At 37.1% G+C, this 23,233-nt stretch overlaps 1 protein-coding gene and 1 long non-coding RNA gene across 2 annotated transcripts in view; both read left to right on the forward strand.

Moving 5' to 3' along the window:
- LOC121418589 (glycogen phosphorylase, brain form-like) overlaps window positions 1–20,650 on the forward strand; it is a 42,935-nt gene extending 22,285 nt beyond the window's left edge. Inside the window, exons 4-20 of the mRNA XM_041612539.1 lie at window positions 634–737; window positions 1,725–1,856; window positions 2,314–2,425; window positions 3,235–3,317; window positions 4,054–4,197; window positions 4,948–5,040; window positions 5,411–5,557; window positions 6,459–6,622; window positions 7,547–7,661; window positions 8,431–8,532; window positions 9,329–9,476; window positions 10,034–10,234; window positions 11,029–11,108; window positions 11,586–11,710; window positions 12,506–12,640; window positions 19,671–19,737; window positions 20,366–20,650. Of these exons, the coding sequence (XP_041468473.1) occupies window positions 634–737; window positions 1,725–1,856; window positions 2,314–2,425; window positions 3,235–3,317; window positions 4,054–4,197; window positions 4,948–5,040; window positions 5,411–5,557; window positions 6,459–6,622; window positions 7,547–7,661; window positions 8,431–8,532; window positions 9,329–9,476; window positions 10,034–10,234; window positions 11,029–11,108; window positions 11,586–11,710; window positions 12,506–12,640; window positions 19,671–19,737; window positions 20,366–20,527 (2,114 nt within the window). The 3' untranslated portion in view covers window positions 20,528–20,650. The remainder of the gene's footprint in view (window positions 1–633; window positions 738–1,724; window positions 1,857–2,313; window positions 2,426–3,234; window positions 3,318–4,053; window positions 4,198–4,947; window positions 5,041–5,410; window positions 5,558–6,458; window positions 6,623–7,546; window positions 7,662–8,430; window positions 8,533–9,328; window positions 9,477–10,033; window positions 10,235–11,028; window positions 11,109–11,585; window positions 11,711–12,505; window positions 12,641–19,670; window positions 19,738–20,365) is intronic.
- Window positions 15,461–16,440, forward strand: LOC121418590. The gene is made up of 2 exons (XR_005970481.1): window positions 15,461–15,491; window positions 15,609–16,440. It is a non-coding gene; the product is annotated as an uncharacterized LOC121418590 (long non-coding RNA).
- Window positions 20,651–23,233: the final 2,583 nt, after the last annotated feature.

A 23,233-nucleotide genomic window follows, 5' to 3' on the forward strand; every position in this document is an offset into this window, starting at 1 on the left:
CGAGCAGCATTTCTACGTAGCGAATGGTAAAAAATCAATGAAATGTCATTTTCTCAGAAAATTGAAAATGGTTTTCACTGTAACTTTTGTATATCAATAGACAAATCATTTCACACCCGATCATGAAAAGAAAACAAAATTAAGTCATCAGGAACCATACAAAATTTGAAATTCATACATTTTATATTACATAACACATGGGGCAGCTGCTCGTTTATGACGTCACAAATCCCAAATTTTGAACTCTAATAACTTTCTTACTCTTTAACGGATTTTCCTCCAACCTTCACCAATATTTTTTACTATTTTTTCTGCTATTTTTACAACAAAGTTTTCTTCAGGGTGAACTTTCCCTTTAATAAGATTGTGTATTGCATAGTCTGACTCTAAAGTCATACTCAACTCTTTGCCAAACAGCCCCCCCCCCCATGCTTCATGAAAAAAGTCTGACAAGTTGTCAGAAATCTTGATGAATTACTCTACTGATGTAAAGAAATATATTTGTACAGTTTACTGTGGATATCAAACTATACCATCTTGTCTTCATGGTTGAAAACAGAAATTAGGTCTGTCCCCCCCCCCTCCATAGAGAAAGTGTTGCAATGATTTCAGTATATGTTTTTTTTCTTTCAGCATGTTTCTTGGATTCCATGGCAACACTTGGTTTAGCTGCCTATGGTTATGGTATACGCTATGACTATGGTATCTTCACTCAAAAAATAAAAGATGGCCGCCAGGTAAAAATTTAATGTTAATCTTTTCTGTACATTTTAATAGAGATGCTACTCTATATCACTAACAAATATTCTGTATGATTTATTTTCTTGCTTTGATTGAAAGTGATTGAAGGCACATTGTACTGTATATTTTTGTTATTGTCACAGAAACATTAGTTGGCAGATTTCTAGTTTTTGATGTACTTTATTCAAAAAGCAAACCTATTTCATACCCTAAGTATGAATTAAGTATTTGATTATATATTGTAAACTTATTAACAAAGAGTTGTTCAGTTATTTAAGAAAAAATTGTGTCAGACAGTATGATGGTAGGAGGGTTGGGTTGAGGATAGATGGAGGAAGCACTGAATTCTGTGAAGTGGAGGAAGGGGGTAAGGGTTAATGTCATGAGTGTGAAGTGAATCCAACCACCCTCCTCCAATGGGGACAAAATATTTGGACAACTTTTATATTCTTGAGCTCATTCCAGAAAGAGTTGCAACATGATTTTTAACCACTCAAAAACACACATTTGGGACTTGCACTTGATTTCTTTGACTTGCATTTAAATGCAACTCTTCCCTCAATGTGCCCAAAGGTAATTTTTTAGTGACACAACATTTGCTCCAGTCTTAATGTCTTAAATTGCAAAGGGTTAGAGTTAGGATTGTAATTGAGTTTTAGGTTCAGAATAATGTAAAGATAAAGTTTAGGGTTTATTTAGTTCTGTAGGTTAGATTTTATGTTTTGCTTAACATGCATATTTTAAACCGGAGCAACCATTGTCAGAGCACAAGTCATGGAAGTGATGGAACCCAGTTTTTATGTCTTTTTTTCTACCACAACTGGAGAGAATTTCATGAAATAAAAAGTCAGTGATTTTCACAGACTATGTGTTATAAACTGCAATGCTACAAACTACACTTGTAAACTACATTTGTGAGTGAAAATATATACTTTTATGAAACATCCCCCTCTGATGTTAATCTTCCACTGTCTTGCTTAAAGATTGAGGAACCCGATGACTGGCTGAGGTATGGTAACCCATGGGAGAAAGCAAGGCCAGAGTACACCATACCGGTCAACTTCTATGGACGTACTGAGTCGCATAATGGCAAGGTCAAATGGGTTGACACAAAGGTAGGTTCATTATTAAAGAATAAAACCATTGAATTCATCAGAAAAGATGTCATACATGTATCTTTTGAATGAGCAAAAAGATTTCTCAAACTTCTGTTGATCCGTTTCTTTGATTTTATGGTTTCAAGATTCCATTCTCCTTTCAGGCATTTTCTACAGGAGATGAATAAAAATTATGGTAACAAAATTATAATTTTGAATGTGGAATTTCCCATTTTTTAAAAGATTAGGCTTTTGTTCCATATTTTAGAAAATAATTTGTTGTTGATTGGCAGAAATAATGAGGCACCCATGGATACTAAATAATTGTTAGGAGTATCATTTTCAAGTCTTTCAAGGTTGTTTTGTTGTAAAGAATGTTACTAATGTAGTTTGAAATATATTGAATATAATGCAGCACCTAATGATCTATCCAATCAATTTTATTTCCATCCATATGCCTTTCTTCTGTCCCAAGGTTGTGTTTGCCATGCCCTATGACAGCCCTACCCCTGGGTACAAGAACAATACAGTCAATACCATGAGATTGTGGTCTGCCAAGTCCAAGAATAGCTTTGATATGGCCTACTGTAAGTATTGATGTCCAGTAATTTCATGATTTCAATACGCTTACTATATTTTTCAATGAATCTCTCTTTATTGTTGCAAGTACTTCCTTACCTTCATATTGGTTGTTATTCTGTCTACAATATTGACACGAATGACAACTGACACTGTAGGAGTATTGTGGCTTCTGTATATCTGTTTTGACATTTAGTTTAATGTTATGTTTCTATAGAATATGATGAAGATTCAATTAAATTCATTTCAATTTATTTTGCAACAAAACACAAGAAGTTACAAAGTGAAAAAAAACAGATACATATGAATGAGCCAGGACCTTTGAAAAGCAGCCGGTGCTTATATTTGAGGCCCTAAATGACGATTTACATGTTTCAGCTCCTCAGAAATCCTTCAGTTTAGACAATTTATGACCGAATTGAGTAATCAATCAATCATGTATCCATATGGTTGAGATTCCTGACGCCACTCTAATACTTGGAGAAATATTTATCAATAAATATATACAGTGGCGAGCCAGCCGGGTTTGACACAATGCAATTTCATGGGCCATATTGTTTGTGCACAGTGGTCTAATTGTCTCGTCCAGCTGGATCCACCACTGATAATTTGCCATGCTCGAGACATGTAATGTAGATTGGTGCAAAGCTAGAAGAATTCTTTGAAGTGCTGATGGTTCATATTAGAAGATATGTTAGGATCGTCTTTAACAGACACACAGGAGTAATGTTGAAAATGTATTACGTTTTATATTTATTGTGTATGAAATTAAGAAGGTTACAGATTTTGTCTTCATTTCTTTTTATCATGTGTGTAGTTAATGATGGTGACTATGTGCAGGCTGTTCTTGATAGGAATATAGCAGAAAACATCACCCGTGTACTCTATCCTAATGACAATGTAAGTCGTCCAGGGGGTGTGACAAAGAGTTAAGTGTGACTTAGAGTTATGCGTAAGTCCCAATGCGCATGTGATATGTTACGTGTGACGACCTTATTGATTAAAATGCAGTTGCATGCATTCTCTTAGCATGATTCGAGCAGTGTTGTAATGCCTTTTATACCGCATGCAACTTGAAATTTAAGTGCAACTCACACTAAAATCTTTGTGGAACCCCCCCCCCCCCCGATCCTGATATCATTATCAATTTTACAATTTTCTAAAATTTGCTATGAATTTGCAATTTTTATGATATATATTGTCTATTGCAGAATTTCTGTCATTTATATAGTACATGTTGATACTTGTTTTTAGATAATACAAATAGATTTAGATCTAACAGTAAAATTGCAGTGAAAGATCAGGTGGTTCTATCTAGACCGGTTCCTTTAAAATATGTTTTAATGGGGAATTCTATTCAAGGGAAACCAATCAAATTGGTCTTTGAAGACAGATGATCACTCTTTAAGGTGGTTATTAAAAGCAGGTTTGGTGGTATTGAGATATTAGGGCCTTTTTTAATAATCTTGTGACTGAATTGTATTGGATGAGTTTATTGTTATGCTGTGGGTGAAAACAATTACACGGGTCCCATTTGTTGTAATTTTAAAGCTTATCCAGTGTTGCATATTCAGGTAGTAAGTTGTGAAAAGTAGCCCTTGAAATTAAAATTGAGATTTTTTTCCCTTTATGTTAGGTCTGTGAAGGTAAGGAGTTGCGTTTGAAGCAGGAATACTTCATGGTGACTGCCTCTCTTCAAGATATCATCAGACGTTTCAAGTCGTCTAAGTTTGGTTGCAGGGATCCAGTCAGGACGACCTTTGACACCTTCCCTGAAAAGGTATGTGCATCAATTCATATCAGGACCGTTTTATAATAATGTAAATAAAATGTAAGATACATTTATCTAGCACATTAATGATAATAATAATCCACTTTTATATAGCACTTGATACATCAGAACGACATGTCTAAGTGATTTATAGATGAATCATTACCTTGGTCATCAGATTGAATCAGTCATTCCTGCACACAATGTTTGCACATCCTCCACTCCCTGGGGAGTAGTCCAGTCAGTCGCCGGTGAGGCGCACACAGTACTGGACAAGCCATAATGACTTTCACTTCCTACAAGGTTACATTACATTAACATTACAATGTGCTTAATGGAACTAATAGTTCATGATTTCATGGAAGAAATACCTAAGTGATTTATAACTGACTATTAGTATAAGCTACAAAATCATCGCATCTGATTGCCTCAGAGCAATTAAGTTGGTGAAAATCACTGAATATTTGTATCATGAAATACTCTCCAGGTAAACTGAAAAAGTTATATTTGAGATAGTTCTTTGTTTCCAGAAAAACCTAAAAAGTTTAGAATTTGCTCCTTTTTAAGTTTCATAATGTAACTGAGGGGTACTCTTCACAAGATTTTCATGCTTTTCCTTCTGAGTTTTTCACCTTTTGTTATCCCTTAGAATTGTATTTCTTTATTTTCCTGTTTTTAAAAAGATTGTGTGTTTTTCTTGTATTTTTTATCAAAATGAACTATGATTTGACTGAATAATTTGTATTTGAATGTTTATAGGTTGCTATTCAGCTGAATGATACCCATCCTGCCCTGGCTATCCCAGAGCTGATGAGGATCTTAATAGATGTTGAAGGAATGGAATGGGAGAAGGTGAGTCATCAGGTGGTTTCTTGATGATCGATAAAAATAGCAATACGTTTTTGTGAGAAAAATTAGAGAATTTTTAGAAAATGAACAATCCCAATCCATCTCTTTCTTTTTGTCTTCCCCATTTTCTGTCCTTCACTCCTTTTTTCAATCGCAATATTTTGTTTAGAGAATCTGATTATAAAGTGGGAATGGCATGTGCTGGTTGACAGTGTTGAACTTCACTTTTGCGCCCCTGACCCACTTGCTAGTCTCCATCTTTTTTACAGGTTTACTTTATTCTTATTGTACCTCTGCATTCTATTTTGGTCGAGTGAATAATGAATGGTAATAATACTAAATATGTTTCTTATTCATATTCTGTTTAAAACAGGCTTGGGACATCATCGTACGTACTTTTGCTTACACCAATCATACCATCCTACCGGAAGCTCTTGAGAGATGGCCAGTCGGTCTCCTGGAATACGTCTTGCCACGTCATCTTGAGATCATCTATAATATCAACATGCATCATATGAATGTAAGAAATGGATGCTCAGTCTCTCTCTACCTTGTGAGGGCAGTACATATTTAAAAATGATGTTTTGTTTCTTACCCTGGGTAACCACTCCAGTTAAACTACTGTTCTGCCGTTTATGCATTATATTTTCTTTCTTTACCCCTTTTAATCTAAGTACTGAGCACCTAGGAAGAAAGCAGAAGGTCCCATATTTATAATTCTTTGGTATGACTCGGTTGGGGATTGAATCCATGATTTCCCATTCCTGAGGCAGGTGTTTTACCTCTGAGCCACCATGCCTAGTTTGATTATGTTATTATAATGCCAATCATAATCATGTAGAGGCTTCACGGTTCACCATTTATTTTCTTTGTGTGCGTGAGTGTCACAGTACACAGTGGGCATGTGTTAGACAAGACTTGCCTACAAGTAGATACATGGTGTAGGCTAACATGAAGCTCTACACTTATTTATTCTTTGCCATTGAAACCTTCTGGGGAGAGTTTTATGAAAGGACTTGCCAGACGTTTTATCCAACAGTTACTATGGTAACAGTGCCTCTTTTATAGCCAGTCATTATCAAGAAAAGTTGTCAGACCTGACCAGACCTGACAACATGTTGGATGAAAATGGTGATGAAACGCTCCCTAGAAGTTTCTCCACTTTGCTTTGATTGTCCATTACAAGGTTCAGTTCTTATACATCACAGTATCCAATGGATGATGGTATTGAAATAAAATATTTTTTTACACCACAATAAATCACAATTTACATCATTACTACTGGAAGCAACCTCTCAAATGTGTTTGTACATTTCTTATCATACAGCAGCAATTTAGATGTATATTCATTACCATCAACTTTTGACATTGATATCATGGTTGTGACTTTCATGTCATCTTGATGTTTATTCAATATTCAGGCGGTCAGCGAGAGATACCCAGGAGACTTTGACCGCATGCGTCGTATGTCTATCGTTGAAGAAGACCACGATAAGCGTATCAACATGGCCCATCTATCAATTGTAGGCTCACACGCTGTTAATGGTGTAGCAGCTATTCACTCTCAACTCATCAAGTCTAGTGTGTAAGTTGGTAGAGTCTGATATAGAGGCTGACCACCTAAAATGGATGAAATCAGTGGAACCTGAACGCTCAGGGCCTCTTTACATAAAGCTTAGCAATTCGATGGATTCACAATACAGTGCCCCATCATCGGTTGCACCGGACAGGCCAAAATTTGCAATGCCTCATGGAAAAAAGTCTACATCTGGTTCAAGCGCAAGTGCATACATGCTTGCGATTATGCTGCACTGGCCAGCACGGCTTGGCCGGCTTGCATTAAATTATGCTGATCTTATCAGGGTCCATGATCTGGGAGAGAAATTTGCCGCATATTTCTTTACGAAATATAGACTGTTTCAGTGAATTCTTGCCATATGGTTTTCATTTTTAGGCTTGTCAGTCATATTTCAGGACACTAGCACTGTACCGTATTGTGAATCCACCGAATTGATCATTGGGCTGATTGTCACCATTGTTCATATGCAATATTCAATACAGCAATTATAGAGTCAGCCACAGGAACAATCGCTAAGATTTATTCCATGGGGGCCCTGGTCAGACAAAGGTTAAGGGGGGCAATCCATTATGTGTTGACATGGATCGCCCCTTAAACCCATTGTATAACCAGAAGGTTCCGGCATGATGTGCAAATTCTCTATTGGTTCATGCTTGCATCCCTGATGATAATACTAAGTATGAAATATCTTTTTGGGGGAAGGGGATATATATTTTGCCTGATATTGGTGCAAAGAAATGTAATGAGTATGTAAACTTTTCTTACGTTACCTTTTCCCTGCATAATGACCAGAATACAACTAACCTTGTAGATTGTTTAGATGGATGGTAAATATTACCCGCAAAAATCAGCCCATAGTTACTTCAAATTTGTGTTTTTTCTAGAATACCTGTAAACTAATATTTGATGTGTGTGGTTTAATGTTGATAGGTTTAAGGACTTCTATGAGATGTATCCTGACAAGTTCCAGAACAAGACAAATGGAATAACTCCTCGCCGATGGTTGCTCATGTGTAACCCCGGACTATCCGACGCCATTTTCGATGTAAGTCATTGCCTCTTTTCTAAGATAAAGTACTTTGACCTTTGTCAAAAAAAGATATTTACATATGTAGAAATTTAGGTGTATTTGAATGAATGGTGATGGCTATTTTGCCTGATTGTTAAGAAAGCATGACTATCTTGTTTGTTAACACCAGGGGATTGATGGCTAAAGCTCCTTATGAGGAGCACAAATCTGTGTATACTTGTTGAAAAATTTGTATTTTTAATACTGATATATTGATGATTTGGTGAAGGTACTAATAGAGAAGGAAAATGTTTGGTTGTCTGTTCATGATATTGAAAACAATGGAACATTGTATTTGAAAATGTTTGGGAATATGTATTGAACAAGTATCCCCAAATAAATAGAGCTAAATATAGAATATAATCAGGGCCCCAAACAAGAAGGGCAAATGTAGAGCATGATTAAAGTGGCTATGGTTTGAAATTGCTAAAGATTTCCACATCCGTGATACTATGCTACTAGTCTGCAGGCTCAGACCCTTGGTTTTAGCAATTCGCATAGTGCATAATAGAGAGTCTGAAGTAGTGAGACTAGATTCACTATGTACAGTGGCTGGCTCTACCAGTCAGAGTCTAGTCTTCACTCTAGACCTGTTATTGGTTGAAGTGTCAAATATGAGTCTGCGCCTGCAGACTACTGTGCTCCAACCAGTAAAAGAATGGTTCCTATCACTGGGCAGAATACCACCCCAGGTAATTAGACTTACGACCATCCTTACATTATTGACTCTCTTTCTCTTTTACAGAAAATCGGTGAAGAGTGGACAACTGACCTGTTCCAGTTGAAGAGCCTAAAACAGCATGTCTCTGATAGAGCCTTCATCCAGTCGGTTGCTAGAGTCAAACAGGTGGGTATATAATACATAGGTTTTGTAGCTTCAAGTCTGTGATAGGTCAATATGTCATCACGTGATCATAGCTGCAAGGATCGCATTTGTTATATTCTAGGTTTTGGCATCACCTCGGTGAATATAACTGCATTGTATTGTAAACGGTGGTGGTGTATTCACCGAGGTGACGTCAATCACTGATTTTAAGTTGCGCAATCAGGTAGTTTACTTGTTTACACCCTAGTGTGTACGCGTCGATTGCTTGAAGCATGGGCCTTCTGTATTTTTCTGTTGTGAAGTATACAGATCAGAGTAACCGCAAGCTTATCATATAATCGTATCAGAAATGCAGACTCTGATAGGGAATCTACATAGACTATAATTCAACAGATATTGCCTAGTCTAAGTGTTGAATAAGTTACATTTCAATACCCCTCCTGTTTGCCTGTCAAATTAAAGATAAGGGGCTCGAGTCGAGTCTTCTCTTTGCAGAAGACGGAATCTTGCGTTGTGTGTTGACAACCCACTCCCCTGTTTCACAGATGCAGGTTGTGTTGCAGTCCCTATGTAGATGAGAGTCACTACATTATCATGTTAAGAACTCTTTGCACTATTCTAATAATAGTCAGGGATGGGGGGGAGAACCTTATGAAGTTGCCCACCTCCACTCCCCCAATCAGATTATATCAGGAGGAGAGACACCTGCAATTCACAGTGATCCAGTTCATGTTTGCATCCCATGCACAGGTGGCACCAGACAATATTGTAATGATAAAATAATAATGATAATCATTTTTCTATCGATCTGCTGTAGGAGAACAAGATGAAGCTAGCCCAATACCTTGAGAAACACAGTGGAGTACATATCAATGTTGACTCCATGTTTGACATTCAAGTCAAGAGAATCCATGAATACAAACGCCAGCTGCTCAATGCTCTTCACGTCATCTGTCTCTATAACAGTGAGTTACTCATTCCATTTTGCAGTTTTGAAATTATATTGTGAAAATGTGTTTTTTAAAAAATTTTGTTTATTGAATTTTGCATAAAGAAGTCTAAATTCTGTTTTTAACCCTTTAGCTCCATGACAGCGATCATCTTAAAACTTTGAGTTGGAGTAATAGTTTTTACTTGTATACCCAATCCTTAGACTATTAGTAAAGGATGAAATATCACCCTAAAACCATCTTGCTGAGTGTAAGCATCTTGTTATTTCAAATGACTAATTCTAAAGAGAATATGAAATCCAAAATGTACTGATGAATGAAATATAGGATGAAATATCACCCTAAAACCGTCTTGCTGAGTATAAACATCTTGTTGTTTCAAATGGTTAATTCTAAAGAGAATAAGAAATCCAAAGTGTGCTAATTAAGCTGATATTCACGTGTAAGGTTACTCGTGTTTCTCTTTGTTATTCAGTTTTCATCGTTGCAAGTATAATTTTCTTGCTAATATGTTTGTTCATGCATTTCATTTCTCGAAATATATCATAGACCACTTTATTTTTTCTCACCAGGAATTAAGAAGGATCCAAGTGCTAAGTTTGTTCCACGCACAGTGATGATCGGTGGTAAGGCTGCTCCAGGGTATTACATGGCCAAACAGATCATCTATCTCATCAACAGTATTGGTAGGGTGGTCAATAGTGACCCCATCGTTGGTGACAAACTCAAGGTTATCTTCCTGGAGAATTACAGAGTCTCGCTTGCAGAGAAAGGTGAGTTAGAGATAAGTTGCCTTGTGGAAATCAAGAGATATTGTCTTTGAAATTATATTTACCTGTGAGATGGTACTGAGTGACACGGAATAGTGGAATAGTGTAAGATCAGGGGCCTGTCATACAAAAAGTTGCGATTTGCAACTATGGACAGCCAGCAAAGTCGACATATAGAATGCATGTTCAAAAGATTTTCTAGATATGAATGTATATCCATGAATTCATTGATTTCTTGACAATTTGGTGTGTTCTCCTTTGTTTACAAAGGACATTTTTGCAAATTTCTGGTAGAAAAAATTATGGCACTGAAGCATTTCCAACTCTTTGTTAGATGGGGCTCAGGGGTCCGTGTCATGACACTTGTTACAATAACAAATTTACAATAATAATTTAAGCCACTGAAATCCTTCAGTCTCATTGGCTGATTGGAAATGCGTTATGAAAATCATGCATTTGTTATTATAAGATGTTTTCATGAAACGGGACCCTGATGTCATCATCATAATCATTACCATCATCAACATTATTGTTGTTTTTGTCTTCAACACTGTTGTCATCACAAAGACATTTCCATCATCATCACCACCCACTGTCATCACCACCACCACTATTATCATCATCACCATCATCCTCATCATCATCATCATCACCACCATCACTACCACAACCACCATCATCATCACCTCCACCACCCCCACCACCACCATCATCACCATCTCATGGTGTTTAAAATGCAAAGTTATTTAGAAATTGTTTCCCATCAGTGACTGGGATATTTTTATCTCTTGATACAGTGATCCCAGCCTGTGATTTATCAGAGCAGATTTCACTGGCAGGCACTGAGGCTTCGGGCACAGGCAATATGAAGTTCATGGTAAGTATACTTTTTACATAAATATACAGAAACATAAATTTCTTGAGATTTACATGAATTTGTATTAACTTTGTAGTATGAATTTGTTTGATGTCAACATATTGTTCTTCAGGAAATAATGAAACGAAGAGAGAAGATCAACCCAACTCAAAAGATAATTGTAACAAGTTATAAAGGTTCAAGTATGTTTCACAACCGTAATAAAGTTTTCATAGCATGGTTTGTTAAAAATTAAATCCAAATAGTTTAAAAGTGGCAGGCCAAATTGCTGTAGGTTCGCAGATTTGCATGATACTTCCTACAGCGTTCTAAACATAACAATTTGAATGAACTGATGAACAGGAAGGAGAAAGTGATGCAAGAAGTTTAGTAGAAATGTGATTATTAAAGTTGGATTTTTCTGTATTCTTGAATGTTTTCAATGCTTAGAGGTAGTGATTTGTGGTATAAAAGCATGGTATTATTATTATTATCTAGTTGAATGGAGGGCTGACTATCGGCACCTTGGATGGAGCTAATGTTGAAATGAGAGAGGAGATGGGAGATGAGAATATCTTCATCTTTGGTATGACAGTGGAGGAAGTCAACCAAAGAAAGCCTGGGTAAGTTCATTCACCTAAATGGCTCCAATTCAAGAAAGTTGGTTTAGCTCTAACCCGTGGGCATTTAAGTGAGTGAGCTCGATTGACCCATGGGTGAAATCTTGTCATTTGACATAAAATGATGTGTTATATTTCATGCTATTATGCACTTTCATTCATTTGTAAACCTTAATCACTTTCATGAATTTGAGCCAATATGCTTGTCCTCTGATAATTTTCTATTTTGAAATTATTTTATATTTGTAGAATTTATGTAAAGATTTTCAAGATTGAATGCCTTCTTTGAAGGACACTTTACCTAAAAGATAAAAGAGATGTTCAGTTGTTCCATGTCTTTAGATTGACAATATTCCCTATGCCTGCAGTCACATTTCTCCTACGGGGGCTGTACGGCAAATCGAAACCAGCCGTTTTATTCCTACCACCTATATTTAGCTGGTACAAAAATGTTAAAATGGCTGTTTTCGACTCGCCTAATGCGCCATAACTCATATGTATGGTATTTTATGGTTTTATTTATTGCCCCATAAGAGCACCAACTTATGGAGTTGGTTCATGACAATGAGACTGCAAAAGGTTCCCATAAGATGTGTTCAGAAAGTTACAATTCCTTCCAAATTAAATAGTAAGAAAATGAATTTCTTGAATTAATTAAGAATGCTATTTAAGATTGGGTTTCCTCATTACCTTCGGGAGGAATTAGATGTTTAATTCTAAATAGCATATTTGGCACGCAGTATATTACAAGGGTATTTTGAAAAGAATACTTTAAGTGATTTTGTTATTTCTTTGAAGGTATAATCCCCGTGAATTCTATGAGAAGAATGCTGAATTGAAGCAAGCTGTAGACCAGATCAGAGATGGGTTCTTCACACCAAATGATCCAGGTGCTTTCCATGATATTGTCAACTCACTTCTAAATCATGACACGTAAGTTATTTCTTATCACTTTTGTATCAATTTCTAGCCAGATTTTACCAAATTACCTACAATTGGTTGTCTATTTGCTTAAGTTGAAATATTTCACTGTATCTATAAATATATCGATGGATGCATTAGTAATTAATTTATGATATTCATAAACTTATCTATTGATCCATTTTATTTTTAATTTTCTTTAAAAAAACCCTCAAGGTTTTCGTAACTGACTCACAGTTAATCATTTAGATGAATATAGATTTTTGTCTCACCTGCATAGCAGAGTGAGACTATAGGCGCCGCTTTTCCGACGGCGGCGGCGTCAACATCAAATCTTAACCTGAGGTTAAGTTTTTGAAATGACATCATAACCTAGAAAGTATATGGACCTAGTTCATGAAACTTGGCCATAAGGTTAATCAAGTATTACTGAACATCCTTTCAGAGTTTCATGTCACATGACCAATGTCAAAGGTCATTTAGGGTCAATGAAATTGAACCATGTTGGAAGAATCAACATCAAAATCTTAACCTGAGGTTAAGTTTTTGAAATGACGTCATAACTTAGAAAGTATATGGACCTAGTTCATGAAACTTGGACATAAGGTTAATCAAGTATCACTGAACATCCTGCATGAGTTTTATGTCACATGACCAAGGTCAAAGGTCATTTAGGGTCAATGAACTTTGGCCGATTGGGGGTATCTGTTGAATTCCCATCATAACTTTGAAAGTTTATGGATCTGATTCATGAAACTTGGACATAATGGTAATCAAGCATCACTGAACATTTTGTGCAAGTTTCAGGTCTCATGATTAAGGTCAAAGGTCATTTAGGGTCAATGAACTTTGGCCGAATCGGGGGTATCTGTTGAATTACCATCATAACTTTGAAAGTTTATAGATCTGATTCATGAAACTTGGACATTAGAGTAATCAAGTATCACTGAACATCCTGTGCGCATTTCAGGTCACATGACCAAGGTCAAAGGTCAATGAACATTGGCCGAATTGGGTGTATCTGTTGAATTACCATCATAACTTTGAAAGTTTATGGATCTGATTCATGAAACTTGGACATAAGAGTAATCAAGTATCACTGAACATCCTGTGCGAGTTTCAGGTCACATGATCAAGGTCAAAGGTCATGTAAGGTCAATGAACTTTGGCCATGTTGGGGTTTTTTGTTGAATAACCATCATATCTCTGTAAGTTTATTGGTCTAGTTCATAAAAAGTGGACTTAATAGTAACCATGTATCACTGAACATCTTGTGCGAGTTAGAGTAGTTTTCAAAGTCAGCACTGCTGCTATATTGAACTGCGTGATGCAGGTGAGACGGCCAGAGGCATTCCACTTGTTTGAAGTATATTGTGGGCAAGAAACTTCCAAATCATTCAAATTAATGCAGCATCTTCGTATTAGTATTGCTGTGTCCAGTCACTGGAACAAAATTCATTTCTTTTACATGTGAAGCCCAATGTGATTCACACGAATGACATCTAAAACAAGCTATATAATTTACTACACTGCGCTATACTTACCTATACCATCTCATCAAATTGCTATTCGTTACCCTGACTCGAATAGCCACCGGTAAAAAACTCCCCGAAAGAGGCTAACTGCAATCAGATAGCCTGGGAAACCCGTCACGGGACGAGACCCATAAAACCCCCTCGCCACATATAAGCCTCCTCTTTCGTTACCGCGACGTCGTTGAGTACACTCGAAACGTTTAGCCACCGTGCAAATTTTTTTATGAATCACGATGTCTGAAGAAATAACTGAAATAAACATTATTAATTTCCAACCCTAAAGATCTCAATAAAAAGGGGAGATCATCTCGGTCAAGATAAAGCCGAGGGCCATTATCTCGGTCAAGACAAAGCCGAGAAATAATAACAGCACGATGATAAGGCGGCCAAGATAAAGCCGAAGAATAAGAAGTCTAACACTTATAACCCGGCCAAGACAACGCCGGCTAATGACACTACACAATCAGACACCCAGCCCCTTAGGCGGGAGGTAGACAAGGGTGCGGATAAATCGGAAGAGGCTGTTTACATTCCTTCCGATCGGGGTAGCTCCTCATGAAAGAGTATAGGGCGGGCAAGAAGAAGCCTCGCGATGACCACTCGTATTAGTAATGACAATCAGGCTCGATTTAACGACCCACTACAACCCCTATATTTTATAAGAAGCTTCGACTGGCCCGGGATTGTGACCGGTCAGTCCATTCATTGCCAGACCCCGCCGAGACGGGTCATCATCAGTTATCTATAGTACAGTCCACCAGGTTGGTGTATCATCGTACTTGTAGAATTGTGCAGGAGTTCATACAGTGCTGTGGAATTAAGATCTATTCTACGTACATGCGGTTTAAAATAATAATTAAGAGAAATTATTAACAATTGTAGTAGTTGGATCTTGGAAGCCTTGCAGGCGATCCTCCCCCATCGGGTGCTGCAATCGACCCATCCCGACCCCGAGCCGCCCGAGACAATGAGCTAATGAAAACTCGACTCATTCTAGACCATAATTCAATGCTCTAGACGTAGAGAGAGAGGCCTAGATCGCCTCATACAGATCGCGGAGTTGGGGCTAATGATAACTCGCCTCGTACTAGCCGTAGATAATAGGAGTTTTCCATCGTGGGAGAATCTGATTCGGAATTCGATTACCACCGACCCAATTCATTAGAAGAGATTGGGGGCGATTTCCCCCCATCAAATTCTTATACACTGTTAAAAAAAAAAAAAAACGTGATTTTACAGAAAATAAACAGAAGATTATGCAGAAAGCAATAACAGAATCATTCTGTAAATTCATTAAACAGGAACTTTTCTGCAATTCAACAGAACAGGTCTGTTTAAAAAGGGAAAAAGGGTGTTTTATTCAAGGAAATATGTAAGTTTCCATACACCAAATACCAATTTCCTGTAAGATTACGCAATTCGCTAAGATTACAGGTGTTCTCGAGACTCTGCTGCAGGAACTTCTTTTATTTTAAGGATAAATTTTCTAACAGTGTAGCAGCTCCTTGCATTCCCTGAAAGCTGCCCAGCAAATGGGATTCGATCGAAGAGATTCACCATTAGGGGTACGAGAGAGTTCTGGCTTACTCAAACGCGATACTCCGACTAGTGGGAACATGCATTTTAAATACTGCCCTCATCTTCGGGCCGAAAACAGTATACCAGTAGCGTATACGTAGCGAATAATGAGCGAGAGAGAAGTCAATCTTCCGCCTGAACTCGTCCGTCTGCGATCAAGATGGACGTTCCGTATATAGATCCTGCTTTCGGGACGTCCGCTCCCAGATAAGCAACACTCTCGGCTTATACCCATCAGTAAAGAAGTCTCGAACTTTATCGGTTTGCCGCTCAAGACTTTGAGGATTTTTTGTGCATCCCTTCGGCCCCGGACGTTGCTTTCCGTGTCGGGGATGCGGGAGCGAGGAAGACTAGATCGGGCCGTAACCCTCGCCGCGGCACTGGTTACCACTCAGCCGACTATCAGCTTACAGTTGCAGCGCTGGACGTGGCCGCCCGGAGCGGTATGGTTTTCGCGATGTACTAGGGGTATCTGATATCCGCTCGTAGTGAAGCTGAGCGGCTTGGACTGAGTCTCTACCAATGACAAGAACTTATTGCTAGAGTCACAAAATCGCTGATCTCCAGTATGAGCAAGCAGCAATCAACACTGCTATGCACAAGGGCAAGGAGGGCTAAAGACTAGATGCTCTCAAGATGATTGAGAAAGGGGCAGCTACTGAGCTGGACTTCTCATTCTCAATAAGCTTCCTTGCGAAGGTAAGGACTTGTTTATGGACACTTTCAAGAAGTATTGCACAAGTCTTTTTCAGCCAACACCACAGCTGAAAAAAAACAACAAAAAAAACTACCCTTTCATATCAGAAGAACATAGAAAGGAGGAAATATAGTGGTGATGGATGAGGTTGTCAAAATCATACCAGGCAAATCATACAGGCATAATGGTAAAACTTGCCAAACTTGGGTTACTTACAAAGTTGCGTTCACTTGTATAGAATGTAGACCTAGTAATATTCTTAATAATTTTGTGGCATCTGAGGTATATATCTACACTATTTTTGGCTTATAAAGCAATGACAGAAGTAACTTGTAGATGTGGTTTATGGAGTGGTCTTTGGATGCTCAGACAGTCTTGAGATCTCAAACCAAGGCCTGAGGGTGGTGAACCCTTAAGAATTGCTGCTATTGTCCATCAGTTTCTACCACACTTGCCACAATGATATCAGCTTCTCCTTGGAAATATTTATGACATAAATCTACTGTGTGTTCCAATGATAAAGATTCCCATACAATCCCAGAGTTCTCAATCAGGGATTGTGATTAAGATTATATTTTAATGTTCGTATTAGAAATCTGAGTTTAGAAATATTCCATAATTCTTTTTACCCAATTTATTGTGAGCCCGGCAGCCACTGTGCAGCTCCAGACCGATGAGGCTCTATACTCTAAATGTTGAACGCCGAACAGGGTGGTAGCAAATACCCCCCCACACCTGTTTGTGAGAAGTACATTCTACCAACTGATCCAACTAACTGGTTCTGAAAGTGTACAAGGGGTGGTCAATTTTTTGCCTACATCAAATTGAAGGCCAATATGGTATCTCGTATATTTTGCCTGCAACTTTCATCAGGAATTGGTTAATGATAATAAATCAGTTCTTGTTTAGCACATATCACATTATGTCCAAAGACCTGGATATTATTACCCTGGGTTTTCGAGGAATAAAGTCCTGCCAGGTACCCATTCATCTCTCTTGGATTGAGTGCTGCGCAATGTGGATAAAAAAAAAAAAAAAGAAAAAAAAAATTTTGCTGAAGGTAATTATGCCATGACTGGGATATGAGCCCACGACCCTCTGTTACAAAGTTGGAAGACTAATCCACAGGGCCACAACGCTCCACATCATCTGTACGATATTCATTAATATGCAAATGTCATTGGTTTGATCATGAAGCCCTCGTATGATATCAAATAGTCCCTATGGACCTTGCAGCAATCCAACAACTATCAAAAGGGTTGAGCAAGTGCTGTGTAAAGAGGTCTCCATCCAAAATAACTAGTTGAAATGGATAGAAAAGACATTTCTAGATTTGTTAGGGATTCCACCAGAAAGGTTATATCTTATGATATGACAGGTTTGTTCTCAAACCAGGGCCCTGTCTTACAAAGAGTTACGATTGATCCAATCAATCGTCCAATTCATCGTAACTATATTGAAATCCATCAGTGTCATAAAATTTTTTTCTACAGGAAATTTGCATAATGTCATTTGTAAACAAGAGAAGCTCATTTAAATTTTAAGAAAACAATGAATGCATGAATATACATCATAATTAGAACACTCATGATTCTAGACTCCAGAGATACTTCAGATGGTGTGGCAGTTTACAAATTGATCCAATTTCTGCCTCTTTAAGTCAGATAGCAGATTTATTTCCTTTATTATTTGATGAAGGTTTATCAGTCTCTTTTATAAGGGGTTACTGGTCAACCATAGCAGCCATTCATTCAGGCTTCTATAATAGGGAAACTACCTCAATTCAGCTGTCCTTACCAGACTAACAAGATCCTTCTTCTTAACAGATTCCTCCCAGCCGAAGACTCTTCCCCAATTGGAACCTGCAAAGAGTCCTTCTGTGCCCTAGCCAAATTCCCCTTTAAACCCATACATAATTGCTCCCTTCTTGATCTTTCCATTAAGACAGCCTTCTTGTTGACTATAGCTTCAAGTCTAAGACGTAGTTTGCTTCATACACCACGGTGAGACCGGGTCATATTCGTTGGGAGAAGGACAGAGTCCGCTTGATCCCTAGACCTGATTTCCTAACTAAGAAATAGAAACCCCTAAATCCTGTGATGTTCTTCCAACCATTAGGGGGATATCATGGCTGAATGGATAACGCACTTGACTAGCGTCCTTGGAGTCCCAGGTTCAAGTCCTGGGGTGAACAATGTGATTTTACAGTCTCTCGTCAGTTTCCGAAGATAGGTTATGTTGTCCCGTACGTGCCTTAAAGTGGTACATTGATTAAAGTACATTCGCACTTCCCACCAACTGTTCATTAGTTCAATAGAACCTCACAGCCCTGTTAATCCAATTACAATTTCTCGAAGGTTAGTGCAGGGGATCAGGTCAGATGGAGAAAATGCCATTTTATCAGGATCCTTTAGAGCCCACGATTCACGGGGCATAGCAGCATCTTGGGCGCTTTTCAGGGTACCTCTTTGGAGGAGATCCTCCAGGCATCCTATTGGACCTATTCAATATCTTGTATCTTATTACTTATTTGATGTAATAGCCAAGACACAGGTTTTGCCTTGGCGGTTCATGTCTTGTCCTAATTTTTCCTAGGCTATTTCCAGTTGATATATTTCATTAACGTGGTTGATGATTCTTATCCCTTTATTACAAGAGTAGCTTCTCCAGTTGGGAGACTACTCCATTTTATAGTAAATCAGTTTCTTTATCATTGTTTTGCCTACTTGTCTGGAAAGGGTCTCGTTTCTGCCCCTCCTCCAGTTTTTCCGTGCTATTCTAGCAATTTGATGAGATGGTATAGGTAAGTATAGCGCAGTGTAGTAAATCAGAATGCTCAGTAGTGAGCATATTATTTACTAACAAGCTATACTTACCTATAGCTCCCCTCCCGTCCTCCCCAGCAGACCTCGCCCCTCCTTGGCAACGAAAGAGGAGGCTTATATGTGGCGAGGGGGTTTTATGGGTCTCGTCCCGTGACGGGTTTCCCAGGCTATCTGATTGCAGTTAGCCTCTTTCGGGGAGTTTTTTACCGGTGGCTATTCGAGTCAGGGTAACGAATAGCAATTTGATGAGATGGTATAGGTAAGTATAGCTTGTTAGTAAATAATATGCTCACTACTGAGCATTCTGTTTAGATAAATAAATAAATTGATTTGTTTAGTAACCCTAGTCTAGAATGTAATATAGATTGACCGAGTCTTAATATAGTATTATTTATTATATTAATCAGGTACATGCTTCTAGCAGACTTTGAGTCCTATCTCGCAGCACAGAGCCGCGCTAGTGAACTCTACATGGTAAGTATTCACATAAGCATTTGCTTAATTTCATCAAATATTTAACTTTTTCTCATGCCCAACCCCCTATGGTGTACTGCATCTCTTCCCAGTGTCTGTTCAAGAACACCAGGGTCCCATAGCACAAAAGTTAGTGATTAATCGTACACTTCATTTTCACGATTGATTGTAAATTGTAGTCAATGCAATCAATTATTGAAAAATATTCTACAAGCTTTGTGTGTCAGGCCCCTGAGCATTTTATACAATTTGGAAGTCATTAATTTTCTAAACAGTTGAGATATAATTGAGGTTCATCATACTCCATGCCTGAGCTCATCCAGCAGGCACACTGCGTGGGCAGTGCAGTGTAGCATCATGCAACACACAGAGAACCTTCATGCTGGAAATATTCCTTGAAGTCTAGTGGTACCCTTATCACAAATTTGTAGATACCTTGGTTAATAACTGACAACTTGGATTATAAACCTCTAGCTATTCCTGTCTAACATGAAGGGCTGCAATTATAATTGAATTAACAGCCAAATCTGTAATTTTTATTTTGAAATTGAGTTACTCAGTGCCTTTGATAGAATCTTTGAAATGCACTTGTTGATAATGAGGGTACCTGATTTATATTTATCAACAGAATCAACAGGAATGGACGATAAAGTGCATTCACAACATAGCGTCATCGGGTAAGTTCTCGAGTGATCGTACCATCAAAGAGTACGCTGAAGAGATATGGGATGTCAAACCAAACCCAGTGAAGCTTCCTGACCCTCATGAAGAACCGGTTAGGAAGGCATAAAGATCTCACCCACTTCATCTTGCTACTCACTTTTATTGCATTTATAGATGGGCTGCACGATAATTCTGGCTCAATATGATAATATTATCTATAGACTGTGACATTGATACTTCAGTGAATGGACAATATCACAGTAATTTCAATTGTCGAGGTGTTTCACATAAGAAATATTTCTTGAAATGCTATAAAATTCTTCCATTATTCCCATTGCTCCAACTGAATTCACCAGGATTCTTAGAAAAGGGGTCATACACATGTCATCCTAAACAATATTTCATTTTCTCATCTATGACAATCTTTAGTCACAAAAAAGGTAGTATGTGAGCATAGCTCAACAATATTTTACAGTTAACCATGTGGGATGATATACCACCATTTTGTGTTTTTTCCAGCTGACTGTCGTGCAGCCGTAATTTATAGTGATAAATGATATATCCATTACCCACGTAATACAAGACATCGCAATTTGATATAATCTTATTGTCATCCTTTACACCGTGCTAGCAATATATGTATCTATATTCACTGTTTGATTACTGCCAAATTCCCCTCTGTCTGTATTTATCATAATATCTTTCAAGGGTAGATATAGTTTTGTGTTTGATAAACACTAGTTTCCAAATTTTGATGTCACCTGGTGGCACTTATCACAGTATTTATTTCTAAAATATATTCATATCACAAATCTTTCATTAGAAAAATTATTGAATATTTACTATAATGTATCACCAGTTAAAGAAATAATAGGACTTTTTATTATTATTATTTTTTTAATGCAAAGAAGATACCTTTTGAAGATGAATTGTACCGTGAATGAGATACTGTTGGCTGAAATTCTCATATCTTTAATTTTGTAATGTTTAGGATGTCACAATGACTATATCTCTAGACAATATCAACTTTGTAAGAGATTTGATGAGAAATAAGAATAAAATGAAGAAATATGTGAAACCATGATCAGATTTTTTTTATCTTTTAATTTCCTGAAATATATATATATCAATAGCATGTCAGTTTGGTGTCAATTATGGCAAATATCAGTTTGAGATATGGCTTTGTACCCATCGGCAAATGAATCCAGATGTCTGCATATCATATATAGTTCCACAGTGTGATCAAGTTTGACTTTTTCAAGTGGTGGTTTTTACCCCTGGGATCATGATGTAAATATAAGGTCATATAATGCAATTGGGGTGGTTTAATGAGAATGTGTTGTAGGTTGGTGATCAACATTTCAAGGATTGTCCGTATTTTCAACCTGTTGATCAAATAGATCGGGGGCCTGTTGCAGAAAGAATATCAAGTGCAAGTCCCAAATACGGGTGCTTCATTGGCTGAAAATCAAGTTGCCAAGAATCTTTGAGTTGCTTTTGATTGCAACTCTTTCTGCAATGGGCCCCAGTTATGATATGACTTCACCATTGAGTTTTTATAGTTTGTATAAGTTTGAGTACACTGGGAATCGGATGATCATACCATAATCAGGTATATACATAATCATATTTAAATAAGTATCTTTAACTTACCCTGTAATAAACCAAACAATGGGATTACAAATATCATTTTTTTTAAGGGTTGTCATGTGTGGTAAATTTATTGAGCTTTCAAACAAAATATTTCACACTGAATACTGTGATTAATATTTTTGAATTTTTTAAAAAAATATCTATTACTAGCTTTAGAGCCTGTGTTTAACTTTAATCTAAGTTTTTTTTTAGTTCCGATGTAGACCTCCTCTCAAAGCTATTTGGTGATTAAACCGCAACTCCTTCATGTAGATCAAATTATGAAGACGAGAAATGTATAAGTAATATTTATGTTCTTTCTTTTTGTTAAATAAATGAAGATACATCTATATCTGAATAGAGGTGTTTATATCATTCAGGTGATCATCATGATTCAGTAAGGTTGTAAATGAAAAGTTGGGGAGTGATAGATATAAGCAATAAGAAATATGTCCATTTGAAATTATAGCTTGTTATTTTTACTATAACATTCTATAATAGAGACTTTTACCTTGTTCACATGTGGGGGAGATGTATTTTATGACAGATATATATGAAATAGAATATACATATATTGACAAGTAACAATATTTCTTTTGCTATCCTATTTGTTTGAGAGATATGCTGAAATACTTTGTGCTTCCAGTTTAATCAATTACACCACACGATCATATGTATATCATATATATATTGACCCGCACAAAAATTGGACATTGGTTTTAATCACAGATGCTTGTCTACCGTATATAACCGCAAAAAATATTTTAAAGATACAAGTGCCAGACAACCTGTGTCATGTGCATTTGAATATACGTTGATCTTTGAAATATTTAAGAAATTTTCACTTTTGTTTCAAGATAAAATAGAAACATAATGGAAGCCATCTGCATTTTGTGGTAGAAGATATTTTCCTTGTATGTTGTAAAGGTATGTGTCATTTGCATGGAATGATAGTGTGATAGTCTCAAATAGTCTAAAAGTTTTGAGGTTGATATGTTGTATTTGTGTACATTTAGTAATGATCGTTTGCTAATAAAGTATACCTTATATGATGCTATATAGCCTGTACCTTGAAAATCAATGGAATTATGCAAAATGATTGTAGCTTCTAATACATTATCATACAGAGATTTAAGATCTTTAGAGAGTTGTGAAAGAATTGTTATGTTTCAGATTTTATATTGATTGTAAATGTTCTTTG

Source organism: Lytechinus variegatus, chromosome 7 (assembly GCF_018143015.1).
Source record: "Lytechinus variegatus isolate NC3 chromosome 7, Lvar_3.0, whole genome shotgun sequence".
Taxonomy (NCBI): Eukaryota; Metazoa; Echinodermata; class Echinoidea; order Temnopleuroida; family Toxopneustidae; genus Lytechinus; species Lytechinus variegatus.